Source organism: Megalobrama amblycephala, linkage group LG3, assembly GCF_018812025.1.
Source record: "Megalobrama amblycephala isolate DHTTF-2021 linkage group LG3, ASM1881202v1, whole genome shotgun sequence".
In the NCBI taxonomy this organism is placed as follows: domain Eukaryota; kingdom Metazoa; phylum Chordata; class Actinopteri; order Cypriniformes; family Xenocyprididae; genus Megalobrama; species Megalobrama amblycephala.
Window position 1 is genome coordinate 47,035,114 of NC_063046.1, and position 25,943 is coordinate 47,061,056.

The following is a 25,943-nucleotide window of genomic DNA, read 5'->3' on the forward strand; positions in this document are numbered from 1 at the left end:
AAAGACCCGCCCCCCTTAGTTACTGTTGCTGTGTCCGACAAGCCATGGCGCTGTCACGCCACACGCAGTGAAAAATACATCGCGGAGCAAAGAGGATATTGACAACATGTCGACAGACAAGACAAACCAGGTTACTTATGATATTAAACAAAGTCCCAGCTTTCAAACTGTAGTTTTTTTTAAGAAATTCAAACAATAAAAAAGTTTTGTGGCTCTTTAATGTGTCGTGACAGATTGCTGTAGCGCCTCAGCTCAAGCGGCTCGTGAACCGATCATCTCTTTCATTTATAGCATCAAATAAACATGAATGAACATGAGAAGGAATGTTGTTTCAAACGCGGAGAGACGTCAATACACACCATTTTTCAAGTTTAAGTCCACCGAGGATAATCTTCCAACTCCTGACTGCTTTGTCGGACAAAATGGCGGATTCGGCGTTCTGATTGGTTAGATCGCTTGTCAATCAAACTCCCTGCGAAGTTGTCAGATTTCATTGGTGATTTTAACTATGAAATTTAATCATAAGCTTGGCGTATCTCTTTGGCTACTGACTTTCTTCTAAATATCTTCTTTTGTGTTCAGCAAAACAAAGAAATTTATACAGGTTTGGATCTACGGGGGAGTAAATGATGACAGAATTTTCATTTTTGTGTGAACTATCCCTTTAAAGTGACTGTTTCAACAAAGTTATTGAGAAGGCGAGACTAATGTTACCTTCACACGCTATAGGAAATGTGATAATTCCCACTTCTGAAGTCGTGATTATGATTATCGTAAAGGAACATTTCACACTTGTAATTCAGAAGCGGGTTTAGCACCACTTTTTTCCCAGGGTTATGAAAACCTGCTCCAGAGCAGGATTACAGCTGCTTTTGTGAGGTAACAAATGTGTAACGTTACAGTATGAAATGAAGCAGTGTTAGAATGTTACGGCTAGATGCTTAGCTTACCAATCGCATGCCTCATATTCGCATGCTTTTGACAGTCACAGAAACACGGCACATTGTATATAAACAGTCATATTTCAGCGTTTGAAGGGAAAATGTCAAATGGTGACAGAAAATGTGTAAATTGAAGAAAAAAACGTTTCATCCTTGTCTTTATAGTCTGAAAAGTCCATTCATAAAGTGGATAGCATACAGTTGGTAATGTGTAATATGAGGATGCGCAATGCTAGAGTTTATATGTAAACAGATATGTGTGCGGCATTCGTCCAATCAATGACACTGACACGGCATATACTGTATGCAAATAAGAATGATCCAGGGTTTATGAATGTACAGTGTTACAGTTTATGAATACTCAGGATTAATTATTAACCCTGGGTAAATTATGAGCAATGTGAAACGTGAAGCAAGATAACCCAGGAATCTGTTTACCTGGGATTTAGAATGTGAAAAGCCCTATCTGTTGGTTAATCAATTACAGTAAACCTACTGGTAACACTTTACAATAAGGTTCATTAGTTAAAGGCAATGACATTTCCTCTCTCAAGATCCATTAATGTACTAACAACATATTTAAATCAGCTCATGTGAGTACAGTGGTTTAATATTAATATTATAAAGCGACAAGAATATTTTTGGTGCGCCAAAAAACCAAAAAAAACAAAAGCTGATTTGACACGCTGATTCATAACGCTCTGAAGCTTCCTGAAGCAGTGTTTTGAAATCGGCCATCACTATATAAGTTATTTAGTTTTTTTTGGCGCACCAAAAATATTCTTGTCACTTTATAATATTAATATTGAACCACTGTACTCACATGAACTGATTTAAATATGATTTTAGTACCTTTATGGATCTTGAGAGAGGAAATGTCATTGCTCCCTATGCAGGCCTCACTGAGCCATCGGATTAAAAAAAAAAAAATCTCAATTTGTGTTCTGAAGATTAACGAAGGTCTTATGGGTGTAGAACGGCATGAGGGTGAGTAATGACAGAATTTTCATTTTTGGGTGAACTAACCCTTTAACATTAGTTAACATGAACTAATAATGAACTGCACTTATACAGCATTTATTAATCTTTGTTAATGTTAATTTCAACTGTATTTTCATTAACTAATGTTAACGAAGATGAGTAAATACAGTAACAAATGTATTGCTCATGATTAGTTCATGTTAATTAATGTTAGTTAATACATTAACTAATGTTTAACTAATGAACCTTTTGTAAAGTGTTATTAACCTGATAAACTTCTTATTGTGAATTGTTTGCTTGAAAAGTGTGCTTATGTTTCTTAACAAATGCCACTTTTTAAAATAAAATGTAATGACATTCACTCATTTTTATCTTATCATGCTTTTTGTCTTAAGTGTACATATACAATTTGGAGCCACTGTACATAACCTAGTGCAATATTTAACATTACTCATGAAAAGCTGATAAGGATTACAAAATAACTGCATCACAGTTGCCAACACATGACTTCTGAGAAACATACAGCAGTCTTTGAACAATGCCATTTTTATCTTTGGTTTCTAGGCATGCAAATTTGTGGAACCAGCGACATTCTTTTAGTTTTGCAATGGGAGAAAACTCTGAATTGCTAGCAGTTAATGAAATGCATTTACTACTTAATTGGCAAAAAACTTGAAATGCTGTAATTTTATGTTTAATATCAAAAGGAAGAAAGAAAAAAAAACAGGTTTACTATGCTATCCACAATAGCTCCACTACTCGAGAAGCACTATTTGAAACTTTGCATTGTCATTTGCATTGTGCACCACAAATTTGGACTTAGACAGGAGAGTGTTTGTCCAAGCAGGTGCCTTATTTGCATGGGGAAATGAGGGAAATTACACGAGCCACAGGTATTTATTGTTTTTGTGTTGTCCATTTATACATAAAAAATTACAGTTGGTGAGAATGAAAGTAACATCGTGTAACATTCTGATTTTGTTTCAGCAATCAGTGTAAAATAAAGTAATGGATGATTTTTTTAGGACACTGTAATTTAAGGAAGAATGAACATGATCCAAACAAATGAGCATGAAACCTTTGTTGAAAGTAAAGAAACCTTTACAAACTTACTTTTCCTGTGCAAATACTCTGCCACCAATGCAGCAACATGAACATTACACATAGCGGCCTGTGAAAATACAAGAGCAGAGAAATACCAGAGAAAATAAGGTTCACAGAACTAAGAAAACAAATCTCATACATAATGAACAGAACTTAAGCTCATCAATCTGTCTGTTTCCACCCACCTATTTTTCTACTACGATAGAAACACATTTAAGGAAATAAATCAACAAAAAAAACAACTCAACAGTGGATGTGATTGAATAAACAGGACTAACCAGTGGACCAAATTTCATTGCACAGCATCTCAGATGTTGTTTTAGTTATTCTGAAATGCCTGAACCAAAGTCTGTCATCAGAATGATTTGGTTTAATTTCCTCCCAGAAGTATCTCACATGATTGCGTTCACAAACACCAGCATCCGTAAGCAAGATAACATGGCAGCATTTATTGTGTGTCGTCTGTGCGCTCTGAGACACTAGTCCTTTATGATGTAGGAAAAAAGAGCTACAATTTCTTCCATTTTGATTACTGATGTTCTGCGGCAATTTTCTCAGGAAGTGACTATTTTGTTCTTTTGAACACACGGGATGAACTCCTTTCGAATGCAAGTTACTCAGAAATAGAGAAACAACTTTTGAATTGAGATTCATTCAATCAGATCAATACGTTTATTTTATGGTATTCTGTCAGAGTATGCAGAGACTTCTACTTATTTTCTTAAAACAATCCAGGAAAGGGAGCTTAATATTCAAATATCAGATGAAGAATGAAACATGGCCTGGAAAAATGCAAAGAACTTGAGCTTATGCATTAGAGAGAGCTATTCAGCTCAAGATTCTTCATAGAGCTCATATCTCTCCCTCTCAGCGTAGCAGATTTAGGGCTGATGTCCCTCCTTTTTGTTCTAAATGTAAGATAGAAATGGGTAATCTTACTCATTGTTTGTGGTTCTGTAATAAGATACAGAGGTTCTGGTTGGATGTTTCTGTAGAACTGAATACAGCCCCTCTATTAAGACGTGGCATCAAACTATTCTTGAACATGTGTCACTGGATTGCCTGACTTGTATATTACATGATAAGAGTGGTGTATTTCATAAAATTTGGGAACCTTTTCTGGCATATGATGATGGTGACATTGCCTTCATCTTGATGAGAGGCTTATGGGTGTCCTGGTTGAATTTGTTAGTTGTATTCTCAGTATTATTTAATGTTTGTACATTTTTATCACTTTTCTTTCCTGACCTGTATATATAAACATATACACTGAAATCTAATATGTAATTTTTTCCCCTTTTATGTGAGATGAATGTTGTTGTTATATTGTTATATTATCATGTTTTTTTTTTTTTTGTGTGTGTGTTTGTGTAAAAGAAAAAAATCAAAATCAATAAAACATAAAAAAAAAAAAAAAAAAAACACGGGATGGAAATACTGCTTTTTTTGCTAATGTTTTATGTGATATTCCAATTTTGCTTATAAGTTAAATTCACAGCTTTGGATTTTACTATACCATCCAGAAAGCATCCAAAATTTAGGACTATAAAGCACATATCCTATGTAGTAAACATATATTTAAGCACATATCCATTGCATTTATATGGTTTAGGCCATTCACTGCAGAAGGCACTATTGTTACATAATCTTTTCCATTCTTGGATGTATTCCCTGTATGTCTAATAGAAGTAAAAGTGAATGCTTGCCAAGAAAATGACCTTTAATACAGTTCAGTTCCTGTTTTTTAGTTTGTGGGGGATATATTTATAGGAAGAATCAAACACTGCTGCTAACCTAAACATATACAGAATAGATTAAACCAAATTCTCAAATAATTCACGACTAAGTAAACATAAAAAGTAAACAGCACTGAAAGTCTCTTGCGAACTATCGTTAAATGACTGAGGCTTGGTCGGTGTTGTTCAGTCAGGCAAATGGAGTGACAGGTGCTATTACAGGTGCTCTTGATTGTTTAAAGGTTAACCTGAACGTTATACCACCAGGAGGGGGTTTCCAGAGGACGGCCTGCCATTAATTACTCGTCTAAAATATATACCTTAATTTTTGTTCAAAGACTTCCCCAAACAGGAGGTCCAACACAAAAACAGGAAAAGGTAAAAAAAAATAATAGAAGATGCATGTTGCCCAATAAAGTAGAAAAGTCTGACAAAATATATTTGTAAGAGTCTGCCTGTAAGAAGGTCATTAGACCTAAAGTTAGAAAAAGTGTCAAACTTTAAAGTAAAAAAACTTTTAAAATTGAAATTTGCCTTGGCAATAAACCAAAATAAATTTAAGTTGAAGCACTAAAATTATTAACTGAAAATAAATAAAACTAAAACTGAAATAAAAATAAATTAAACCTAAATAGCAATATAATAATAATAAAATGACAAAAGCACATGACGAAATTACTAAAAATTAAGCAAAATTAACATGAAACCAAAAAAATACAAATAAAAGCTTTTTAAATATATATATAAAATAATAATAAAACTAAAATAAAAACTAAAATAACACTGCAATAGACTTGTTCAATGATTTCTATAAAAGTAAAATATTAAATGAAATCTTCTAATAGACATCTTTGACGCTCTTCACCAAGCACTAACACAGATACACACAGGAGCGTTTAAAAGCAGGCGTCTCTCAGCGGATCCCTAATATATTCTCTGATAACCGAGAGACGCCTGCTTTCAAACGCTCCAGTGTGTATCTGTGTAAGTGCGTCAAAGATGTCTATTTACAACATGTATTTGAAGCGTTGATCATTGTAGACATATCTGTTGAGCACGTGAACACAATGGCCAATCAGACGCGTGTAAGAATCTGCTCAACAGCGCTCAAATTCTAGGGGGAAATGTTGGTATCGTCACATTTTTAAAATGTCGGTAAAAAAAAAAAATTAAGTACTTTTGACAACATTAGAGCAGACTCTTGGAAAGGAGAGACCGAATCTTAGAACAAACCGTTTTCAGACTCTTTGAGAAATTAGGTGATGTGCATATTATGAGAAAATTAAAGTGTTTTTTTTTTCTTGGATGCATGTAAATCTATTGTAGGGGACCACCAAAACAAAATTAGGAACCTTTAAAATAGTATAATAGGGGCCCTTTAAAAATCTTTACATTAAAGAAATTGCAAAATAACTGCACAGTACAATTAAAGATATTCTATTTGAGACATTTCTGGAAAAATTGTGGAATTTATGGATTAATCAGTAATAGAAAGTAATAGAAAAGAAAGTAATAGAAAAATGACCTAAATACATACATACATTTATTCTTTATTTCTACTCTCACAGTCCAGTTATAATGGATGGCAAAAAAATACACCGTTTTGGTGAACTGATGCAAATTTATCACTTTGAAGACTGGAGGGAACAATGGATGACATTATTATAAACATTTTAAAAACAAATATTGTGTGCATTTCCTTTGAAATTTTCACCATAAAGCAGGTGATATGATCTACTATAATTTAGTGTATGCTTACAGCTTCAGGGTGTGGCTTAAAATTGGCCAACAAATGACATGATTGACATTTGACTAATTTAATCCATGTACAATGTTGTTGAGGCAAAAACAAGTTTAACATGCACATGGAAACTTTCCAATGCACCTGTACCAGCAAAACAACACGTGTTTAAATTAACATACCTCAGAAAAGTCCCCATTCTTACTGTGTGCTCGTGCCATGCTGTCTAGCCAGGTCCGCCTGAGCTCCGGGGTGCTGGCGTATGATTTGGCGAGACTGTACTGCAGGTCAAGCAGCATTTCTGGGTCTTTTTCGTGCTCACGCATCTGAGCGGTGGCCATCAAAACCGTACGAATTCTCATCGTCAGACCCTTCACTTCAGATGGAAATGTTGTGGTCTGGTGAGACATATAGATTTCATATTGTAAAAACCAAAGCAAGAATACTTGTCATTTTGACAAACTGATTATTATTGTAAGTATTATGAGCTGTTCACATGTCTTGTGACTTTTTCCGTGTCTCACATGAATGACTCACGTTTAATGCCATGTAGACTGCATGTTTTTAACTCAGCAGAACTTTTGAAAACATATCTCAAAAACACATTTTCTCTTACACTGCCTTTTAGTGTTTTGAATTAATTTTTTTTGCTATTATTAAAAAATGTTAAGTATCCACAGAATGTGATTTCTGGTTTTAGAACACAATTCAAAGCAGAATGATCACAACCAAGCAATCCTCGCTGTCATTAAAACATTAAAATGAATAATGTCAGAGAAAGTGTTACAAAAGTGGCTGATATTTCTATTTACTGCTTAAATTAAAAGGAACACTCCACATTTTTTGAAAATTTTCCAACTCCCCTAGAGTTAAACAGTTGAGTTTTACCGTTTTCGAATCCATTCAGCCGATCTCCGGGTCTGGCAGTACCACTTTTAGCTTAGCTTAGCATAATTCATTGAATCTGATTAGACCGTTAGCATCTCGCTCAAAAATGATCAAAGAGTTTTGATATTTTTCCTATTTAAAACTTGACTCTTCTGTAGTTACATCGTGTACTAAGACCGACGGAAAATGAAAAATTGCGATTTTCTAGGTCTATGTGGCTAGGAACTATACTCTCATTCTGGCGTAATAATCAAGGAACTTTGCTGCCGTACCATAGGTGCAGCAGGCGCAATATTATAATAAATATAATAAATTTATATAATAAAATGATATTACGCAGCGCCTGTGACCCCCTGCTTGTTCCTTGATTATTACGCTGGAATGAGAGTATATCGGCCTAGAAAATTGCAACTTTTCATTTTCCATCAGTCTTAGTACACGATGTAACTACAGAATAGTCAAGTTTTAAAGCTGCTGTCCGCGATTTTTGGTCCTCTAGCGATTAATAAACAGAACTGCACACGTCTTGCGGAGGAACATTCTGGCCGGAGCTACTTTTCTCCGTGTATGTCTATGGCGAGTCACGCAGTTACTGTGATACTCTGCGGCGAGTCCTAACAGTCTGGTCTGAAATAGTCAGAATATAAACACTTATTATAAGTTACCATAATGATTCAGGACAAGACAAAAACACGGTTTGGAAAATGGATTCATGTTGTATATTCTCATTATATAATTTTTGTAAATTTTTAACACAAAAAAGTTGGGGACTGCAGCTTTAAATAGGAAAAATATCAAAACTCTTTGGTCATTTTTGGGCGAGATGCTAACGGTCTAATCAGATTCAATGAACTATGCTAAGCTATGCTAAAAGTGGTACCGCCAGACCTGGAGATCAGCTGAATGGATTCGAAAATGGTAAAACTCAACTGTTTAACTCTAGGGGAGTTGGAAAATGAGCCTATTTTCAAAAAAAGTGGTGTTCCTTTAATATAATTTTTTAACTTCTGGATAATTAATATAATTTTTTGATCATTTTTTTTTGTGTGCAAATTTACAGTATTCTTTTTAATTCATCACTTTGATCACACCAGTAAAAGAGGGAGTACGCAAAGTCAGCCAGTATGCAGGTGGCACGGACATGTTCATGTCATTTATTTTTTATGTATACAGATAAATGACAAGGCGACAAGGTTTATGTCAAGGTTTATACATGAGGTTCATGTTACATGTATAAATTAAATTCTTAAGAATGATGGACTGGTACAGAGCCCCTAAATGGGCATGGTAGTGGGAAATAATATGAGATCGGAGGAAAAAATATATTTCAATGCCCCTTGTGTTCACAGAAAGTTCTGCATTCCCCCCCTAGAAACGGTGCGTTCCCTCGAGAAACACAAGCAAACGCAAAGTTTCTCAGGGGAACGCAATATATTTGCTTGAGAATGCAAAATGAGTAACATATAATTTTCCCTCCCATCTAATTTTTCTTTTTCATCACCCTTTCAGGGGCTCCGTAGACTGGGGATACTTTGATTTCAATGGGTATCAAAAAGTGTTGGGGACATGTCCCACCTGTGCCACCCGCAAATGAAGCACATGTGAGCGGCCCCTTAATGAAAATAATTTATGAGGTAGTTTGACAAATGATTACAGTTTGCAAACTCTACCTTACCTTCATGACTTTATCACTGTTGGCAAAGTTGTTGATGATGGACAGTGACTCCTGGAAACGTGAGCTGCCGGTTACCGCCACATCAGCGATAAGCTGGCTCACAGCAATGATGATCTAATAGTCAGAAAGGAACAGACAAAATATCAACACAATATTTTAGAAACATTCCTGGGTCACCCAAAAAGGCACATGTCTCTGGGATTGCTTTACCATCGTGCCTGACTCAGACTTTCAAAAAATATGAATGAAATTATGATTTAAATTAATGAAAAGTGACACACGCACACACACACAAGTATATACATACATATGTTTTAAATTAATGAAATAAACCATTTACATACTTGTATATTTACATATATATATATATATATATATATATATATATATATATATATATATATATATATATATATATATATATATATATATATATGTGTCTGTGTGTGAGAGTGTGTGTGTGCGTGTGCATGTGTGTATTCACAGAGTGAAAGTGTAACCAAAAAAATAGTACTTTGTAGATAGGCAAAAGATGCTAACAAATGAGAACCTGTTTTTATTATTCATCATTAATGAGGATAGAGTTGAAATGTATAGTATAAATAAAAAACGTATCATTAACATTGAGTTTAAATAGTACAGCTGCCTTAAGGCATGTGTGAGAGAGTGGAATTCAGCTGAAGAAAACAACAAGTGAATGTGGCTTGACCTGTCTAACTGGCACCATGAAGTTTTATTACACTATAATTACTGTATAGCATGCTTAAGCACCTTTTATGCTTTTGAAAAGAGCACATTACAAAACAGTCAGACATTCAGACTGTCTCAAGTAGTTTTAGGTACACAGAAATGTTTCGTGACATCACATCTAAGCTTAACGTGTAACAAGGTCACTGTAAAAATAAAGTGTTACACTACATTTCTCTTCAATATAGTAGAAATTTAAATTAAATTAAATATGAAGGATGTTAACTGTGACAATATGATTGACAGGGCAGTTTAAATGGTGACAGGATGCACATAACTAATTGACAGAGTGGTTCATTAAAGATACACTTGATGTCCCAAAACTTGCCAAATGTTCTGCTACACACTTAAAAGTATGTACTTTTTCTTCACAAAAAGAGTACATACTTTTAGCTCATAGTATAAGTAGGCGAACTGGGATGCAGAAAATATCTCAGAAGTGGCTAATTAGAAAACCTACACACTCGACTCATGATTAATGTCATCTTAATGTTAATACGACTATAACTTTATCCGTTGTAGGAAAATTGATGCACCTCTTGATGGAAAAATATAACAACAACATTTATTTCCATCAAGAGGTGCATCAATTTTTGGTCAAGATCTAGTATTGACAATGTACATATGTCAATCACCCTTAAGCAGCCTAGAGTGAAATGGACCGTAACACGCAATAATTATTTGAGTTATGATCTTGCAACCGCCATTTTATGTGTCTTACTCAAGGACCCAGTGGTGAAAGCTCATGAATCACCCCTTCAAATGTGCAACCATGCAGTAACCACTCCATATTTTATGCATTAGGTTACAGTACTCCTCCATGTTACACAAAATACCTTCCCCAAATACAAATAATCTTTTACAACAAGGTGTTGTGTAAAAGTTGACTGTTTAAAGATTAAAATGATGTGCCAAGACATGTGCTGACATACAGTATATGACAGCGGTGTAATGTAACAAAGTAATAAGTGCTCGCACAACCGCGGTTGATTCCATTTTCCGGGTAGCGTCCGTTGCTGGAGCGGCTGAGAAGAGCGTGCTGTCATTAATTATACAGTACGAGAGCGGCCTCTAGAGGCGAAATAAAAACTATCACTGATGCCTCGTGGAGTTTGTTTTGACACGTGACGTGAGGCTGCGCGCTGCACAGAGCGGGGCACTTCAAAAACGGATTTAAAACGGACAACGAAACGGTATGTTATACAGTGTACACTACAGTACATGTTTTCATATCATTATAAAGTAATTAGTTTGTTGAGTAGATGCTGCATTAGTGGAGAACAATAGTATGTTTGCCGTCGAGGCTGAGAGGATGCAAACATCCTCTAGTGGTTAAAACAATGTGACAAAAACACCAACTGTTTAATGTCGCGATTGTTACCAGTCATTTGCATTAGTTTATATCCATTTGTTCGCTGTTATGCATTCATTATCCAGCGAAGTTGCATATTTAAACTGTATCCTTCCTCATCATGCAGCGACAGAAACATAAATCAGAAATGTATTCGATTTCAGTTCTTTTTTTATCGGCACTGTAACACATATTTTGATTAGATAATCATCAAGTTTTCTAAAATAGAGGCAAATAATGTGTGAAAGTATACATATAATAGACCTAGGCTATGCTATGCCTTTGTGTGCAAATATGGTCATTTTTAAGCATGGCTGTTTGGATTTATATGAAATGATAACACTTTACAATAAGAGTCCATTTGTAACATTAAATAAGGTTACTAAAAGTATTATTCATTTTTAATTTCAACATTTACATTTTAACATTTTAAAGTTGTCTCTTACATTAGTTATAATGCACTACGAATTAACATGAACAATCTATGTATAATTAATATATTAGTATTTTTATATTTAAAAATTACAATAAACATTTAGCCATTTTTTTTTTATTCAAAGAAACAAAATGTAAGAAAGAGTTAAAACTGAACACAATCTTGCTGCTCAAACTGTGTATAGAACAATTTTTAATAATTTTTTTGCTCCTTTTGTATTTTACATTTGCTTGTACTTTTACTCTCAATACTTAAGTAAGTTTAATATAAAAAAATACTTTTCACACTTACGTACAAAAAAATATAACATACTTTAAAACTTTTACTCAAGTAGCATTCTAAACAGTGACTTTAACTTCTACCAAAGTCATTTTCTGGTAAGATATCTTTACTTTTACTCAAGTATGGTTTTCGAGTACTTTATACACCACTGCATGATGAGATTCACAATGTCCAACATAAACAAAGAACAGAATGATGTGGATGGTCATGAGATTTGGTGAGCACAATTGCTTTCCAAGTAAAACACATAGTTAGGACTCATAATGGGCTTGTGTGTGTTATACTTGGAAAATAAAAAAATCAAACAAAATAAAGACAAGCCCAGTGACTGGAAAGAATAGTCTCCTTAGATTAGTTTGGAGACTAATCAAATGGTGATGTGTGTACAGTTGCCTGAAAGGTTCATTATGTACCTGCAAGTGCATGCGCAGGAAGCTTTTCCTCTTGGTGTACTCAAAATTGTTCTTCATGAGTAGGTAAAGAAGGGCAGATGCCTCCCCACGTAGGACACATAATTTAGACATACAGCACTTCAAGACTTCGTAACACAGCGAACCGCACAGCGTTACGCGGCCCTTGAAAAGGGGAACCTGGAACTAAAATATACATAATCAAGACACAAACGCATCATTGTTCAAATTCTGGAACATCTTGAAAACATCTCATGTTGTTGTATTTAAAGGTTGTGGTCATTATTTAAAACTTCACTACACCCAAAATAATAATTTCTGTCAATGATTATTCAAAGTCATACTTTGAACCTTTTGCATCTTTTGTGTTATACAGAAAATATATTGATCTCACCTTGATGATAAAGGCTCGCAGAGAGGCAAAGATGTGTTTGATCGCTGTTTCTGATTGTCCGACTTTCAGTAAAGTGAGGTATGTGTCAAAGACCTTTGTCATCAGAGCATTGTGACCATCACTGTCCAGCAGCTGATTCTGTCAGGACCCGTTAATCACATTATCAGTTTATGGAAGAATCAATCTATCTATTTAGAACTGAATATTTAGCTTCATTATGAACTCTAAAAGACTTATCCAAGTTAAAAAAAAAAAACTGAATGTTTGGAACGGTGATTACCTTGAAGCTCTGAGTGAAGAGTGAGAGGACATCCAGCACGGTAAGGCAGGCTTCTGTCGACATATTCCCCTCAAGCAAAGACTGGTGGTTGGTCTCTGCTTCTGTGGGACCTCCAACTGAAATACAAGATTTCACAATTACAAATTAGATGCAAAATGAAAACAACTGGCTTCACTCAATGAATTCTGAAGTTTTCTCGTTCATTTTGTACTTATAAGACTAGATTCAAGAAAAAACAAACAAACAAACAATGATTTATGTTATAAGTAAAGAGAGATAAAAGGCCTCAGTTTACTATGGTAGTGAATTCAGCTGTAGTGTGTCATTTTTTTATTTTAATATACTTTCTCATAAACTAACTTATGCTTTTTGGCATTTCAGTGATATATAATAACTAATGATCAAAAGTTTGGGGTCAGTTAGTTTTTAAAAAAAAATTTTTATGAACACTTTATTCAGCAAGGATGAATTAAACTGATCAAAAAATGGTTTGAAAACTATTTTTTTGAGCGCACTCAAAGTGTATGTTTAGAAAACTATAGTTCCCCTTTCCATTAAGTAAAAAAGGAGTTCCTCAAGGATCCATTTTAGCTCCCCTTTTGTTTTCTATTTTTATCAATGATTTAGGCTTTGGAGTGGATTCCGCTAATATACACGTGTACGCTGACGACACAATCATTTATACTGTAGCATCATCTTTAAATCAAGCTCTACTGAACTTTCATCATGCATTTAACATTATACAACATTCACTGACACAGTTGAAACTTAAATTCAAAAAAAGGATGTGGTAATATATCAACATTTGATGTTACAACCACTGAAAGAGTTAGCTCTTATAATTATTTAGCTATATGGTTAGACGCATTGAAAATCTGCTGAAGACGTTTAAACCAAAATTAGGATTCTTTTATATTTTAAAAAACTGCTTTTATTCAAAAACTTTAACAAAAATTTACTGACCCCAAACTTTTGAACTATTGTGTATATAAGGCAGTATTTTTTAATGGATGCTATTAAAAAAAAATCATAATAGAGCATTATAGGAGCAGAAAAACCTGAAAATCCCTTAGCAAAATGGGATTTTTCACAGAATGAAGGGTATAAATCTTCAGGAGTACACAGATTACCCATGTTCAGAGTGAATGAGGTGTCCATAGTGCTGAACTGTTGCAGCTTTGCTTGCATAAGACTTCCTCGGCCACGCAGAACCGGCATGGTCTGAGACTTCCTGTCAGGGGTGAAGAGTTTAGACACCCAGGGTTCCTGACTCCTAAACATCACAAACAAACATAGATGTATTGTTCGCAACAGTGCTAATCTTAATACCACTGCTTAAAATCACAGGACCCTGAATGAAATGTAAAGATCTGACTTTGATGACAAGATAGCAGACAGCATAAAGTTATAGTTGTGGTTCATGTAAATATGGGTGATCTGAATGTGGTTAACTCTTGAACATACCGACTGATGTTTCGCTTGCCCATATAGCGGAACTGGATTATGCAGATCCTACAATCAGAGAAGACAGAAAATTAGTCTAATGATAGAAACCTAGATAAACAAATTAGAGACAAAGTAACATATTTCTGGCTCTTGAATTACTTTCTGGCAACAGAATTTTACATTCTCAAACAATTTTTAAGGCTAGAAACCCAGAATAAGACCTGAAATATTCTGCAAGTATACAGTTGCTTCAAGCTACACAAGCTGGATTTCACATCTTCCAAATTGTTACAAATGTGTGCTGCATTCTCAGTGACACCACAAGGTGCCCTGAAGTGGGAATTTGTGAAAACTGTCTTCTTATGCAGTCTTTTTCTTCTTTTTTTTGTCGGAAAGATCGTATTTACCTGTTGAACACACATGAACAGCACCACAAAGTGGGAAGCTCGGGATTTTCTTTAAAGGGATAGTTCACCCAAAAATGAAAATTTGATGTTTATCTGTTTACCCCCAGGGCATCCAAGATGTAAGTGACTTTGTTTCTTCAGTAGAACACAAATGATGATTTTTAACTCCAACCGCTGCCGTCTGTCAGTCAAATAATAGGAGTGGATTGGAACTTCTACTATGAGAGTAAATAAAACTTGCTTAGACAAATCCAAATTAAACCCTGCGGCTTGTGAAGACACTCTGATGTCCTAAGGCACGAAACCGAACAGTATTTATATCATTTTTTACCTCTAATACACCACTATGTCCAACTGCGTTCAGCATTCGGTTAGTGATGTCTGATCGCGCTCTGACAGCGGCAGTGATGTCTCGCGCATAGACTTCAATCGACTTCAATGAGTGCTAGACATCACTGCCGTTGTCAGAGCGCGATCAGACCTCACTAAACAAGTGCTGAACGCAGTTGGACATAGTGGTGTATTAGAGGTAAAAAATGATATAAATACTGTTCGATTTCTCGCACAAACCGATCGTTTCGTGTCTTAGGACATCAATGTGTCGTCACGAGCCGCAGGGTTTAATTTGGATTTGTCTAAGCAAGTTTTATTTACTCTTATAGTAGAAGTTCCCATCCACTAGCATTATTTGACCGACAGACGGCAACGGTTGGAGTTAAAAATCATCATTTGTGTTCTACTGAAGAAAAAAAGTCACCTACATCTTGGATGCTCTGGGGGTAAGCAGATAAACATCAAATTTTCATTTTTGGGTGAACTATCCCTTTAAGCCCCGATCTTTATGAGTTGGGGGCGTGTCAGTGAGAAACATGGTGGAACACCTCAATAGTTGTATATAGCAGTGAAATATTAAGCAGCACAGTTGTTTTGATGATAATAAGAAATGTTTGTATAACAGCAAATCACCATATTAGAATGATTTCTGAACAATCATGTGACACTGAAGACTGGAGTAATGATGCTGAAAATTCAGCTTTGACATCACAGGAATAAATTATAATTTAAAATATTTTAAAATAGAAAATTGTAATTATAAATCGTAAAATTGTAATTTTTACTATTTTACTGTATTTTTGATCAAATAAATTGTGGAACATAAGAGACTTCTTTCAAAAACATTAAAAAAAAATCGTACTGACTTATCTTGTATGAGTTACCATCTGAATATGTAGGAACACAATATTGAGATACAGATGAATAATTAGATCAACATTGGTCAGGACAACACCGAATGACAAAGTTAGTATATCACTCACTCGAGCAGACTGAGGAAGTTCATGATGTCTTGTGGATTGACTTTAGACCAGTATGCCATCAGAGTGTCTACAGAAAAACAGTGAGCAAGACAGAAAGAAAAACATTAACATAACATAGCTCAACTCTTCCTATTACAATATCGTTCTCAAGAGTTTCAGGAAACCCAGTCAACAGACACACAAGGTTCCCACGCTCTTTGACCAATTAATTTTGCATGTCCTTTCCACTCATTCCTAGATGAGGTTTTTTTTCATAGTGTTTATTGGGATGGATTTCAGATTACAAATTTTGGTAGCACTTTATTTTACAGTCCTGTTCCCTATGTACATACAATGTACTATTATAGTTATTACAATAACTGGGCAATAACTAGGTACTAACCCTGAACCTACCCCTAAAACTAACCTTAACCCCTGTAGTTACCTTATATTAACCAGTACTTTCTTAGGTAAGTACACTTGTGCAAGTACTGTAAAATAAAGTGCAACCCAAATTAATAATTTATGTACTAGTATATTAATAATATATGCACAATAATGTCTCAAATAAGAAGTGATGGTCAATTGTGAGCAAGTTTTACTCTAAACAGGAACTCACAATATCTAGCCGATGTTGTGAAGACTATTTTAGAGCAGAGAAATGTATTCAAAAAACATATTGAAAAACATATTCAATAAGAATTTCTGTGATTTTTCCCAGCCACAATTCCAGGTTTTCTATGACCATGGAAACCCTGGATCTAAGACCAGGCACTGACTTGTTTAAATCAGTTTCTCAATTCTGCTCCAGCACTTTTTGGGTGCATGTTTTAGGCGATCTGACACACCCAACTTAGGTCAAGCGTCACTCTACAAATGAGCCGACAAACAGACATGGGAGACTTCTAAACTGTGAGATGCCAGAAGAACCTGAGATTAGGACTGATAAACCCTGGATTAAGATGCATCTGTCATAAGAGGATAGTTGTGCATGAAATCTGCACCCACGGAGCTCCAACGAACATTCAACAGATTTCCATAGAATTTACTCAGCTGTCATTTAAAGATCAACAACAGCTGCAACCCATAGTTCACGTGTTACATTTGGGTACAGCAACCTGCCCTGTTCAAGTCTAAATTTATATGTATTTTTGGATTATTTTTATAAACATTGTTTCAAAGCAGCGTTACAGAAAATCATGATAACAATATTGTTTAATAGATATATGTAGCCCCTTCCCTTTTCAGCACAGTGCTCATTGTGTTCCGTCTTCTGTCTTGTTTTTCCACAGCATGAAGATGGGATCTTATGGATTTATGACTCAACCGCTCATTTTAAAATGACATTTGTTATGACATCCGCTTTATACGTTACAATGCTCATTATAACTTTCGTTAACTCTAATGCACAATAATTAACAGCCCTGCCAACCTTGGAAATTTTACCACGAGACACGTTTTTTTTGTTTGTTTGTTTTTTTTTGGGGGGGGGGGGGGGTCATATATTTAATGTAATACACAAAACACACACGCACGCACGCACGCACGCACCTATCATCATAAATCTAATTTTGACTGTTAAAGGTTTTTGAATTTGATCCAATTATAAAGTTTCACACCTGCTCAAAAGCATTTTTTTTTAATTCATGATTAATATTGCATTGCACAATGTGTGCTTATACAAACTGACAACCACAAGTGAATCACATTCAATTATATGAATTAAACAGAAAAATAACACAAGCAAGAATAAACATGGTTATTTTATTACATTACTTGATCATTTTATACCCGTTTACCTTAAAGGATTAGTCAACTTTTAAATACACTTTTCCTGATAATTTACTCACCCCCATGTCATCCAAGATGTTCATGTCTTTCTTTCGTCAGTCGAAAAGAAATGAAGGTTTTTGAGGAAAACATTCCAGGATTATTCTCCTTACAGTGGATTTCAATGGCTACCAACAGGTTGAAGGTCAAAATTACAGTTTCAGTGCAGCTTCAAGGGCTTTAAACCAGATGAGACCAGATGAGTAATAAGGGTCTTATCTAGCGAATCGATCGGTCATTTTCTAAAAAATACAACTGTTTATGCTTTATAAACAAAATATCGCCTTGAACGTACTTTCCGCTTCCGCATTCTTCATAACACTTACTCTGAATGTCCTACGCCTTCCCTATTCAAGTTACGGAAAGAACGCGGCGCCAGTTTCGTTTTTTGCCTTGAAGTACGTTCAAGGCAATATTTTGCTTATAAAGCATAAACAGTTGTATTTTTTTCTAAAAATGACCGATCGATTCGCTAGATAAGACCCTTATTACTCATCTGGTATCGTTTAAAGCCTTTGAAGCTGCACTGAAACTGTAATTTTGACCTTCAATCTGTTGGTAGCCATTGAAATCCACTGTAAGGAGAAAAATCCTGTATGTTTTCCACAAAAACCTTCATTTCTTTTCGACTGACGAAAGAAAGACATGAACATCTTGGATGACATGGGGGTGAGTAAATTTATCAGGAAAAGTGTATTTAAAAGTGGACTAATCCTTTAAGGAGTCAGAAGTACCGTGACTAGTGTACTGTCCTCGCTTGAGAATCAGTCACTGTCAGACAGCGGGAGTGGAAGGAGGATCGAGCAGGATTTTGTGTAGCTGTCGATTTGCAGTCTCTTTTTATTGATTTTATTGGCATTTGTCAATCATCCCCTCTTGCTATTTGGGGAAATGAACCCAGCACTCAGATTGGTCGAACATTTTTCTTTTGCTTGATTTGGGTACTACGCGTGCACAGAGGAGTCACCGGGTTTTTTCGTAGTTTAGAGTGACAAATCGTACCAGTGTACTTTGAGGTCAAAATGCGTACCCGCTACGCAAAATGCGTACATGTTGGCAGGTCTGAATAATTAAATCCAGTTTGCCAGCTAATACTCTTCAACAGCAATGCCATAAAAATCTACAGAGCTACGACACTAACAAAGCCTCGTTTACTGAAATCACGTGACTTCGGCAGTTTGATACAAGCTCCGAACCACTGATTCGAAACAAAAGATTTGTAAAGCTTCAAAGCTTCACGAAGCGGTGTTTTGAAATCGCCCATAACTAGATATTGTTGAATAAAGTCGTTATTTTGTTTTTTTTTGTCACACAAAAAGTATTCTCGTCACTTCATAATATTAAGGTTGAACCACTGTAGTCACATGAACTGTTTTAAATGTCTTTAGTAGCTTTATGGGCATCTGAAAGTGTTAATTATGTTTCTGTCAATGCAGGCCTCACTGAGCCATCGGATTTTATCAAAAAATATCTTCATTTGTTTTCCGAAGATGAACGAAGGTCTCCAACCAATACGCCTATATAGGTTGTTTGTCCCTTCCCTGAAATACGACCCATAAGAGCGTTTACTAAAGTTGTGCCCCTATCGACAACAGGACACTTTCATTTTAATGCATTGTTCCCTTTTATCTGCTTCATATTTCAGGTTTCGCGTAGCTCAATTAGCAGAGCACTGCAATACATAACAATATGCAATCATGTGATCATGCGATCGCAGGTTTGATCCCAGAGAATGCATGTGCTCATAAATTGTATATGCACTATAAATCACTAAGGGTAGGTTTAGGGGTGAGGTGGGTGTAGTCGTTAATAAAAAAATGAGTTTTGCTAAATGGAAATAGGACAAATGGCGTAAAAAGTCCACACATTGCATTTAAACGAACAAGCATTTTGAGTGGTAACGTAATTTCATGACGACAGACGTAACACGATACTGTTATTTTTTTTACGCCAGCTAGAGGGCGCAATGTTTATGTTTAAAACAAAAATATAGGTCGTAATAAGGTGCTTGAAAAATGACCTATAGGGTCATTTTTTTGGAGAACCCCCGACATGAGGGTGAGTAATTAATGACAGAATTTTCATTTTTGGGTGAACTAACCCTTTAAAGCTGATCTGAAAATAAGCCTACAATCATGACTATAATTCTGGTGATGTTTTATGATGCTAACAAAAGCCTTAAGTGTGCTTACCATCTGACAAAGTTCTTACAATGTGCAGATAACACAGAAGCAGTCCTCTGACCTCATACTGCCCCAAACGGCCAGCGGCGGGTCCAGTGCTCATAGTGGAGCCGCGCCTGTGTAACTAAGCAGAAGTGAAAAAAACATTAAAAATGATTCATTATATTTGTAATGTAACTAAGGTAACCTGCAGTGTTGGGGTAACGTCACGCATATTTATTCATTTTTTCATGTAATGAGTAACGTACTACTTGTTAAATTTATATCATAATAGCCACATTAACTTTTTATTAACGCATGTTATTTAATTTATTAACTGACAAATGTAAATGCAAATCTGTCCCTTCCACACACTGGAGAAAAATGGGTATATTTAAGAGATGTATGAATTGAAGCAGTTATGAGTATGAATTATGCTTAAAAAAAGTATTATTTGCTGTGCGTGCCATGATATTTGTTGCTTTTTAAGTAAATTATAAACTTTTATATACATTACGCATGGCCATTCAAACGTTTGGAGTCGTTACGTTTTTTATGCTCACCAAGGCTGCATTTATTTGATCAAAAGACAGGAAAACAGTAATATTGTGAATTTAAAATAACTGTTTTCCATTTTAATGTCCTTTAAAATGTAATTAATTCCTGTTATGCAAAGCTGAATTTTCAGCATCATTCCTCCATTCTTCAGTGTCTCATGATCAATCTAATATGCTGATTTGCTGCTATAGAAACATTTATTATTATTATTATTTTTCAGGATTCTTTGATAAATAGAAAGTTCAAAAGAACGGCATTTATATGAAATAGAAATCTTTTGCAATATTATAAATCTCTATAGAGCCTCTTTTGATCAATTTCATGCATTCTTGCTGAATAAAAGTATTAATTTCTTTCTCTAACTTTTGAACAACAGTAAAATAATAAAAAGGAAGAATTAACCTACTGGGTTTCCCAAAAAAGTAACAAAATGTAACATAATTGGTGAGTAACATTCCCCGACACTGACAAATCATGGCTGCCTCGGTTTTACCTCATTGATGTCTGGAGTGCCAGGATCTCCATACATAGAGCCTCTGGACTCCCCTTTCCTAACATGTCCATTCTGGGCGGCGACACCAGCTGTGAAACACACAAATGCAGACTGTGTGTGTGTGTGTGTCTGTTACTTGTAACTTCTGATGTCAAAAAACTTTGATACTCACTAGGTTCCTTATCAACAATAGTGCTGCTCCTGCGGCTGTCCAGTGACAAATCATCCCGGTACTAAAGGAGCATGGGAAAACAGGAAGAGCTTATCCAACTCCCGATCAAGAACTTGCAAGGTTAACATTTACACTAGGACATGCAATTTAAATGTAGCACTCGCATGTCTCGAGTTATACAACAGTGTAAAAGTAAACCCAATCTGTAAATACAGTACTGAAACACAGCACACACACCCACAATCAACACACACTGCCGACAAGATAAACAAGCTAAAACAAAGGAATGGTCCATCTGTAAACTCGAAGACAGCACATATACAGTATTTTATTTGACTGATTCAGATAATACTTCTAATTCTTTAAAGCTAAAAATAACAATATGCAAAATATCCATTTCGAAAGTATCAGATGATATTGAATGACTGTTGATTAACATTACCAAGAAACATGTTAACTAATGCTAGTTAAACTTATCTTTTTGGACTGATGTTTGTGAAGTTTCAATCAATTAAGCAATTCAAATTTCATAATATATTGATGACAGAGAACAGATGAAGACTGAGTCATTGTTGATCCCAGATAAGCGAGAAAGGCGTATTTACCATCATGCCGAGGTCATTTCTACAGAGTTGCCTTGGGCTGTTCATCTGACTCAGGTTCTGGTAGAGCAGTTCAAACAGTGGCAGGTACAGCAGACAGATGCGGGCCTGTTGGTTCTGTCATATTAATAGTAAATTAATGATTATGACACATTGTAGCAGAAAGAATGGAAGGCATTGTAAGTCATTTACCAATGACTGCAGCTAAAGAATTGACTTTCCATTAGTGTTTGTTTTATTATGTATATTTCAGCACTGTTACTCTGTGTGTGCCCTGTGGCTTTCAAAGACAAACATCTACTTTTCAAAAGCTTCCATGATTTTAATAATGCAGAAGCAAACTATTTTAACAATAATCTTGCTATAAATTACACAATAACTGAAGAAAATCATGACAACTCTCGAAAAAGTTTAGCATGGTTATGGATATGAAAATATTAATGTATTTGGTGTTGGCGGAATAGATCTGCTACACTGTTGCTGTTGTCATTGCTGCTGCTGATATTGCTACTGCTGATATAGCTTCTGCTGTTGATTATTGCTGCTGATATTGCTGAAGCTGTTGATATAGCTGCTGCTGATTATTGCTGTTGCTGCTATTGCTGATATAGCTGCTGCTGAATATATTGCTGCTGCTGTTGATTATTGCTGTTGCTGCTATTGCTGATATAGCCGCTGCTGTTATTGCTGCTGCTGTTGATTATTGCTGTTGCTGCTATTGCTGATATAGCCGCTGCTGTTATTGCTGCTGCTGATATCGCTGCTGCTGCTGCTGATTATTGCTGTTGCTGATATCGCTGCTGCTGTTGATTATTGCTGTTGCTGCTATTGCTGATATAGCCGCTGCTATTATTGCTGCTGCTGATATCGCTGCTGCTGCTGATTATTGCTGCTGCTGATATCGCTGCTGCTTTTGATTATTGCTGTTGCTGCTATTGCTGATATAGCCGCTGCTGTTATTGCTGCTGCTGATATCGCTGCTGCTGCTGATTATTGCTGCTGCTGTTTATTATTGCTGTTGCTGCTATTGCTGATATAGCCGCTGCTGTTATTGCTGCTGCTGATATCGCTGCTGCTGATTATTGCTGTTGCTGATATCGCTGCTGCTGTTGATTATTGCTGTTGCTGCTATTGCTGATATAGCCGCTGCTATTATTGCTGCTGCTGATATCGCTGCTGCTGCTGCTGATTATTGCTGCTGCTGATATCGCTGCTGCTTTTGCTGATATAGCTGCTGATTATTGCTGTTGCTGATATCGCTGCTGCTGATATCGCTGCTGCTTTTGATTATTACGGTTGCTGCTATTGCTGATATAGCTGCTGCTGTTGATTATTGCTGCTGATATTGCTGAAGCTGTTGATATAGCTGCTGCTGATTATTGCTGTTGCTGATATTGTTGCTGCTGCTGATTATTGCTGTTGCTGATATTGCTGATATAGCTGCTGCTGATATCGCTGCTGCTGTTGATTATTGCGGTTGCTGCTATTGCTGATATAGCTGCTGCTGTTGATTATTGCTGCTTATATTGCTGAAGCTGTTGATATAGCTGCTGCTGATTATTGCTGTTGCTGATATTGTTGCTGCTGCTGATTATTGCTGTTACTGATATTGTTGCTGCTGCTGATTATTGCTGTTGCTGATATTGCTGATATAGCTGCTGCTGATTATTGCTGTTGCTGATATTGTTGCTGCTGCTGATTATTGCTGTTGCTGATATTGCTGATATAGCTGCTGCTGATATCGCTGCTGCTGTTGATTATTGCGGTTGCTGCTATTGCTGATATAGCTGCTGCTGTTGATTATTGCTGCTGATATTGCTGAAGCTGTTGATATAGCTGCTGCTGATTATTGCTGTTGCTGATATTGTTGCTGCTGCTGATTATTGCTGTTACTGATATTGTTGCTGCTGCTGATTATTGCTGTTGCTGATTTTGCTGATATAGCTGCTGCTGTTGATTATTGCTGCTGATATGGCTGAAGCTGTTGATATAGCTACTGCTGATTATTGCTGTTGCTGATATTGTTGCTGCTGCTGATTATTGCTGTTACTGATATTGTTGCTGCTGCTGATTATTGCTGTTGCTGATTTTGCTGATATAGCTGCTGCTGATATCGCTGCTGCTGTTGATTATTGCTGTTGCTGCTATTGCTGATATAGCCGCTGCTATTATTGCTGCTGCTGATATCGCTGCTGCTGTTGATTATTGCTGTTGCTGCTATTGCTGATATAGCCGCTGCTGTTATTGCTGCTGCTGCTGCTGATTATTGCTGTTGCTGATATCGCTGCTGCTTTTGATTATTGCGGTTGCTACTATTGCTGATATAGCTGCTGCTGTTGATTATTGCTGCTGATATTGCTGAAGCTGTTGATATAGCTGCTGCTGATTATTGCTGTTGCTGATATTGTTGCTGCTGCTGATTATTGCTGTTACTGATATTGTTGCTGCCGCTGATTATTGCTGTTGCTGATATTGCTGCTGCTGTTGATTATTGCTGTTGCTGCTATTGCTGATATAGCCGCTGCTGTTATTGCTGCTGCTGATATCGCTGCTGCTGTTGATTATTGCTGTTGCTGCTATTGCTGATATAGCTGCTGATTATTGCTGTTGCTGATATCGCTGCTGCTGATATCGCTGCTGCTTTTGATTATTACGGTTGCTGCTATTGCTGATATAGCTGCTGCTGTTGATTATTGCTGCTGATATTGCTGAAGCTGTTGATATAGCTGCTGCTGATTATTGCTGTTGCTGATATTGTTGCTGCTGCTGATTATTGCTGTTACTGATATTGTTGCTGCTGCTGATTATTGCTGTTGCTGATATTGCTGATATAGCTGCTGCTGATATCGCTGCTGCTGTTGATTATTGCTGTTGCTGCTATTGCTGATATAGCCGCTGCTACAGGGAGTGCAGAATTATTAGGCAAGTTGATTTTCTGATCATATTTTTTTTCCAAGCACATTTTACCAATTCCAATCCACATCAATCTTAATAACTACTATTAATATTGTTTTTAATCATTTATAAGTGATATATAATTGTTCATGAAGGCTGGAAATGAAAAATGCCTTATATTCAGGTGTGCAGAATTATTAGGCAGGTTTTCTTTTACAGGCAAAATGAGCCAAAAAAGAGATTTAACTCTGACTGAAAAGTCAAAAATTATTAAATATTCATGAGAAGGACGCAATACTAATGCAATACTAGAAATTGCAAAGTTAAAGCATGACCAAGGGAAAGCAAAATGCTCATTGGGTCAGCGGGGTCATACAAAAACAAGTGGAGAAGAAAAGACACATGTTAACTGCAAAATAATTAAGAATTAAGTGTGAAACCATCAGGAACCCTTTAGTCTCCAGCGCCACCATTTTCACCAACTGCAGCCTACCTGGAGTCTCCAGAAGTGCAAGGTGTCAGGATCTCAGAGACTTGGGTTAGGTAAAGAAACCTAATAAATGACCCGCTCTTAATAAGAATCACAAGCTGAAGTGTTATAAAATACATGAAGACTGAGTTTTTATAGGCCTTATAGACAGACGGCTTGAGAATGACTCCTGAAGGACCAGCACCACATCCTCTTGTACCACTGTTTGAAGAATTTATCTTCCAGAATCTGGCAGTAAGTTTTGGAAGATCATTTTTAGTCCATCTCTGCAAGACAGACATTTCAGGATAATAGATAGACTAAAAGTGAACTCCCACATCTTACTGCCAGATTTTGGAAGATAAATTCTTCAAACAGTGGTACAAGAGGATGTGGTGCTGGTCCTTCAGGAGTCATTCTCAAGCAGTCTGTCTATAAGGCCTATAAAAACTTAGTCTTCATGTATTTTATAACACCAGCTTGTGATTCTTATTAAGAGCGGGTCATTTTTTAGGTTTCTTTACCTAACACAAGTCTCTGAGATCCTGACACCTTGCACTTCTGGAGACTCCAGGTAGGTTGCAGTTCTGGAAAATGGTGGCGCTGGAGACTAAAGGGTTCCTGATGGTTTCACACTTAATTCTTCAC

General features: G+C 36.1%; 1 protein-coding gene across 2 annotated transcripts in view; it reads right to left on the reverse strand.

The window, feature by feature from the left end:
- dock11 (dedicator of cytokinesis 11) overlaps positions 1–25,943 on the reverse strand; it is a 113,165-nt gene that overhangs the window by 22,296 nt on the left and 64,926 nt on the right. For both annotated transcript variants that reach the window (XM_048185723.1, XM_048185722.1), the window contains 13 exons: positions 21,935–22,048; positions 21,330–21,390; positions 21,158–21,246; positions 20,137–20,251; positions 16,136–16,202; positions 14,431–14,478; positions 14,097–14,239; positions 12,967–13,082; positions 12,687–12,824; positions 12,296–12,478; positions 9,067–9,180; positions 6,686–6,901; positions 3,036–3,093 (listed from right to left, as the gene is read on the reverse strand). In XM_048185723.1, coding sequence (XP_048041680.1) covers positions 3,036–3,093; positions 6,686–6,901; positions 9,067–9,180; positions 12,296–12,478; positions 12,687–12,824; positions 12,967–13,082; positions 14,097–14,239; positions 14,431–14,478; positions 16,136–16,202; positions 20,137–20,251; positions 21,158–21,246; positions 21,330–21,390; positions 21,935–22,048 — 1,462 coding nt within the window. The remainder of the gene's footprint in view (positions 1–3,035; positions 3,094–6,685; positions 6,902–9,066; positions 9,181–12,295; positions 12,479–12,686; positions 12,825–12,966; positions 13,083–14,096; positions 14,240–14,430; positions 14,479–16,135; positions 16,203–20,136; positions 20,252–21,157; positions 21,247–21,329; positions 21,391–21,934; positions 22,049–25,943) is intronic.